At 30.5% G+C, this 6,015-nt stretch overlaps 1 protein-coding gene across 1 annotated transcript; it reads left to right on the forward strand.

The window, feature by feature from the left end:
- Positions 1–3,406: 3,406 nt before the first annotated feature.
- LOC115449921 (protein UXT homolog) lies at positions 3,407–5,268 on the forward strand. The gene has a single exon (XM_030177813.2). The coding sequence runs from the start codon at positions 3,446–3,448 to the stop codon at positions 3,881–3,883; it is 438 nt and encodes a 145-aa protein (XP_030033673.1). The 5' UTR covers positions 3,407–3,445; the 3' UTR covers positions 3,884–5,268.
- The last annotated feature ends 747 nt before the right edge of the window (positions 5,269–6,015 follow it).

A 6,015-nucleotide genomic window follows, 5' to 3' on the forward strand; every position in this document is an offset into this window, starting at 1 on the left:
CTGTGTTGTTTTATTCATTTTATTTCAATCACATACTATAATTTTCTATAATTATATAGATGACTTGCTCCCTCCTCCCTCCATTTTAGCGGTAATAGTCACGAGAGATGAACATCAAGCATACTAGTAACCTGTAGGATGTCAGAACTTGATAAAAAGTTTGAATAGTAAATAGGATTTGAATTAAGAACCTTAAAAATACGTTTGTTTTTTAGTTGACAAAATGATTAAGTATCTCATATTTGTCTAACTATCGTCCACTCAAGTTAAATAAACATACTATTTTGATTAGTTAATATAATTATGGAAATAAAGGAATATCTTATATCCTAAGAAAATGCAAACGTAGGAGGAAAACGTCCACGAAAATCCACATAACTGTCCGACAATGCTCTTGTCTCCCCAAAATTGCCTTGCTTGGCATTATATACCCATAGATATACCCATTTAATTTTATTGCAGACATAGCAATTGTATATAAAAGAGAAGTTCCCTAATTTGTATGATTAGATTCAACGCCATCTTGTCGGCCTCACCCGTAGAATTTAAAAAAACCTGAGCTACAATACTCAGCACTTAATATTTGGCATACAGCATAGGAAGACAATCTGTAAGTCAGCGACTAAACATCAGATATGTAGGTCTGAGTGACAAAGACGGTTCTTTACAAAGCCCAAGTAGGTAAATAAATAATTAATTTTCTTTAAAGCCAATGTGTGTAACCTGTGTATTTACTGCTAAGTCAGTAGGCGTAGCGCCATGTCGGTTATCCGACTTTGGTAAGAGGGTATCTACGATATATGATTCTGAGCTTACTTCAAATTTCGTTTCTCTAAGGCCTGTATTTGTGACTCAGTTTTGCTCTCAAGTGCAATATTTGCTGAAACGCCGTCAAATTAAAAACTGTATTTAAGGATTGCCGATATTTCTTTACCTTAAGTCAACATCTCCAATGATATTATATAGTTACAGCATATGACAGATTTTGACCACTAACTTTCGTTTATTGAAACGCCGGCTTACCCGATAACAAGCTTTTAAAATAGAGCATTATTTATTAAAAAGTTCAAAACACCAAATTTTTACTTGAGTTCTTACTCACAGTTGAAGTTGATTTATTAATACGACGCTAAAGTAACAGTGTTACGTTATTTTCTTTTAACGACATCAATATAAGTACCAACTTTATATTAACTTATTTTTATAATAAGAATCACCAACTAATCGACCTAAAATAAAATATGATTAAAGACAGATTTTTAAAGGCACACGTCAACAGCTCTATACTAGGTTTTGCTCGCGGGTTCGCCCGCGTGAAAAAGTTTTCCCAGGATAAAAAGATGCGTCATTCTTCCCAGGATATAAATACCTAAACTATCCCCATTAGGAATTTCATCGAAATCGGTTCGTTATTTCAGTCTTGAAAACATAACAGACAGACCGAGTTAGTTTCGCATTTATATTATTAGAATGAAATTATGGATTCATGCTTTAATTACCCTTAAGATAAAGTATTAATTATCATAGTAAAACAAAAATATGTATTACACGACCTTACAAAAGAGAGCATATTTTAATACTAAGAACTTTTTAAACTTGAACTAAATAATTGTACTTTTAAAAAACACGTCGATTCTAGATTTCAAAGTAAAAATTACCTTTTAATTCTTAAATCGTATAGTAACACCACCTATGAGACCATAATTGTAATTAATTCGTATGCTAACGCCATCTATGAGGATGCACTTATAATTTTTAAGTTATGTTCCCTATTATTGTTGTATTAGTTCATGTAATTGTCGATAGATGCCACGAATTTTTAATTTTGTCAGACATAACAAATGTATTTTTTTTTTGTAAATTAAAGAATAATATCAACCATATTTTATTCTATAAATATGTAGTATTTTATTCATCAAAATAATGGTTTAAACAAAAACTTGTGTGTATTATTATCAAAGTCTAGCAATATTACGTTGAAGCTTTCAAAATTAAAATAATAATATGTCAAAAATCTAAATGTTAAAATGATTAATCACCAGGGGGTGGATGGATGGATTTTGTGTAATGATGAATGATTATATATCTTAATGCCGTTATATAGAGTTTAGTTTTGGTTGACAAAAGGACGTCACAGCGTTACATCTCGTACCAACATAATAAACCAAAAAATTTAGAAAGTATGTTGGCTACCATGATAGTTGATAATTTGCCGCCATTATTGACGGTAGATTTGTCATTGTTGGAGTTTATTTGCAAAAAATTGTATAATTGCGATTTTGTTCAATAATAAGTAAAGTTTTATGCCGAATACATTGAGTTGAGCCTGCTTCTCCGTTTCGTGTATATTTCTTCTTGAAGGAGTTTGTCTAGTGTGTGTTACGAGATAGTGACTTTTATTATTCCGAGATATTGACTCTAATTCTGTTTACATTTGTGTAGTTTATTTATTTTGTGTGCGAGAATGGGGAAAAGAATTAATGTGTATAAAAATGTGAGGTTTGTAGCATACAAAAGCACTCAAAGTCAAACATAATTATGGCTAAATTTCCACTTGATCCACACCGGTAAGAGAAAATATATATTATGATTTAAAATATTACATAAAAGTGATATATATTTAATTCAAATTTACAAACTCAGGTAGTCGTTGAAGAGAATATTCTAGATTATGGAGTTTCAATTCTATGCTTATTAACCTAATCAAAAAAGGCACGTGCGACATCTATGAATTTGCCCTTGCAATGGTTGTATCATAGTAATTGTTGATTGGATGGAAAAAGATCATATCTGTAAGGTATCAAATTTTTCAATTTCCATATAAAATTGGAAATAAATAACGGAAAATTGGAGTGTAATGAATTTTTGAGTAGGAGACCTAAACATAATACAATTTATACATAAGAAATTCACGTTATAATATTGTGTATTTTCTAATTAAATAAAGGGAATTATTAAAAATTGTGGACGTTTTATTTTTAATATTCTAAATTCAATCATAATTTATACCAGTGTAAGATTTATGGTTAGGAATTTTTATCGATATAAAGCTATCGATACAAAATTATCGATAATATCGATTGAATAAGGAACGTCCCTAGAGACGAGCAGATTTATAGTAAGTTGGCAGCCTTGCGTGTTATTTTTTCTGCGTAATGTTGGTACAAAATATAACTCTACTGGGCTCATGTATGTGTGCGTGAGCTCAAATTCAATGTACTAAGTGCCGCCTCTTCTTACGTAGTATATTACTTACTCTATGATAATCACAAGTAAATCCTTGCATGTGCCACTGTGCGTGTTAAGTTTGTTTACAATTTTCAGTTTTGATTATCGTCATAAGTACCGCACCATACCCTGCAACGTCGAATTATAAAAGTATATAGGCATTTAATCATTGGAATAAATATATACGCATTCAACAACATTCAACTACTCGTACAGAATGTCGCAAGCAAACATCGACGAAGCAATTTTAAAATACGAAAATATCATCAACAATGTTCTCAAAGAGGATTTGAGAGTGTTAGAAATGAGATTACAGCAAATAAATGCAGAGACTTCCGATTTGATACAACAGAGGCACGCATTAAAAGTGATTACAGACAAGAATATACATCCAAATGGATTCAAAGCTCAGGTGAATATAGGCTGTAATTTTTTCATGGAAGCGGCCGTCAGCGATACTTCGTCATTATTGATGAATATAGGTTTAAATCATTATTTAGAGTTCAGCATAGAGGAAGCTAATAAATATTTAGACGCAAGAATAAAGGCATATGAGCAGAAATCTGAAGAATTGCGAGAAAAGGCGGCACAGACCAAGGCACATATTAAGCTGATATTGTTTGGTATATCAGAACTACAGCGTGGTGCAAGGTGATTACTGTGGTGCAAAATAAAATTTTGTTTTAAAATCTTTTCTTCTGTTCCATAAGGACAGAGAGGATAGAATAAGTTTACAAAAAGAATACAGTGTTATTGACAATGAGTTTTGTTTTTTTTATGGCATACAGTTTTATGTCCTGTTCAGTATGCATCAGAAAATATTACACTTAAAAGAGAATAACCAAGTCGGCGATGAAAGGTCACATCAGCGAATGCTCTGTGAAAACAATACTGATTTTAACTTGTAAGCCAATATATAAAGACCTTTATACCAATAAGGAGCCATATTAGGTTTTAAAATACCCATAATAAGCTAATATGCTGTGTGTTAGTATCAGTGGGAATGAGTCCATATAAACCGATTCCTGCTGGTATCCTTTTATGTGGAATCTGATTATCAGAACAATTTGCAGACTGCATTCATTCATATCAGTACCTACATATTATGTCGGGTTAGAAAAATTTCATCTTTCACTACTGATTCAATACTTAATATCAAGCTTTAACTGGATATTATAAATTTATATAAGTGTTCTTCATACTAAGATGTGATTAGTATCGAGATGTTATTTGTTGTAGCCTGAAAAGGAAAATAAAAAGCCTGCTTTAAGAACTATTGCATTTTTGGTTTAAAATTAATATTGTCAATATAAAATTTATTTTATTGCACAACATGATGAGGCTTTTTATTTTCCTGGTCACACTTTAGAATACACAGTTGTAAATTGTTAATTAATGCTACATATTGTTAAGTGTTATGAAAATTTTGGATTATATTCCAATTACTGAAACTCAATTATGTATTCTGTTTCATTTAACCCTGTTGAGTTTGCAGTTTTATGTGTCAGACGAGAATTCTTAAATTATATAGAGCGGACATTGGGAAGATTAATAGAAAAAAATTGTACTTGTGTGATGGTACTTAGTCAACCGTGAAATAGTAAAACATCAATGTAAAATACTTCATATTTTTTCATTGCATTGCACATTTTTAATGCAAATATTAGCATATTTTCTGTCAATATATTATTTTTGTATTAATATCTAAGGACCCGTGACATCTTATCATACTGACATTTCAAATAAGATAGCGACTTATTACCATTTGGTAATAACTTTTGGAGCAAAAATTTGACCCTGATGTTCGATCTATAACTAACTATAATATAGTGTAATGTCTATAATAAGATGCAAGTGGAATTAAATAATTTGCCTCAGAAATCTTTGTAATTAATTATGGCTCACTATGACATGTGGGTTGTGTGTTAAAGTACTTTTAATAGGATGCATGTCATATTTTCAAAATGATTTCACTGTATTATATCAGGTTAGACTTTGTGATTATTAGGTTATAATAAAATGATTATATATTTTTAAAAAGACTTTTTACATTTTTATACATATCAATTAAAAATAACAATGCATATAAAAAAATTAATCCCCCAATGGCTCAAGACCCAAGTCACTGGCGGCTATGCATTCAAAGTGAGCAATTTCCTCACAATGCGTGTCGTGTCCAACAATAGTGCCTTCTTCATATAAAGTAATATTACTTTTAACATGCGTAATTTCAATATTACCCTTAAGAATCATACTAAATCAGGAAAATTTGTTCAAATTTGTTTGGGTAAAAACTGCAAAATTATTGTTGGAAAATATTCTCATTCTAAATTCATAGCTTAGGTATAGACCTACATATATGTTTGTTTCGTTTTTATCAAAGATGAACGTATATGTTCATCTTTGGTAAAAACGAAACAACAATGGCAGTAATCATATTCGACCCTCCGATAAATAGGATAAGATTATCTATCTTAGTTTATAAAAACATATATAACCACCAAGAGTAATCTATTCAATAGTTTGTAATCTGTCAGTGAGACTGGCTGCTAATAGCTACTTACTACCAGTTCTATGTTTATTTAATGAATTAAATCATAATCATATTGCTTTTGCATTAGTACGCAAAAAAAATCTTTTATGAAATATAATGCCAAGGCTTTTATCAAAACTAATTATTGTGAACTTAATCAATTAAGTTTAGTGATGTTTTATTGTGATTTCTTTCTGTATGTGCTAGCTTGTAATTGGCACATAGTTATTAAAGATATAATAAACTAATTAGGA

The sequence above is a fragment of the Manduca sexta genome, chromosome 13, assembly GCF_014839805.1.
Source record: "Manduca sexta isolate Smith_Timp_Sample1 chromosome 13, JHU_Msex_v1.0, whole genome shotgun sequence".
NCBI lineage: Eukaryota > Metazoa > Arthropoda > Insecta > Lepidoptera > Sphingidae > Manduca > Manduca sexta.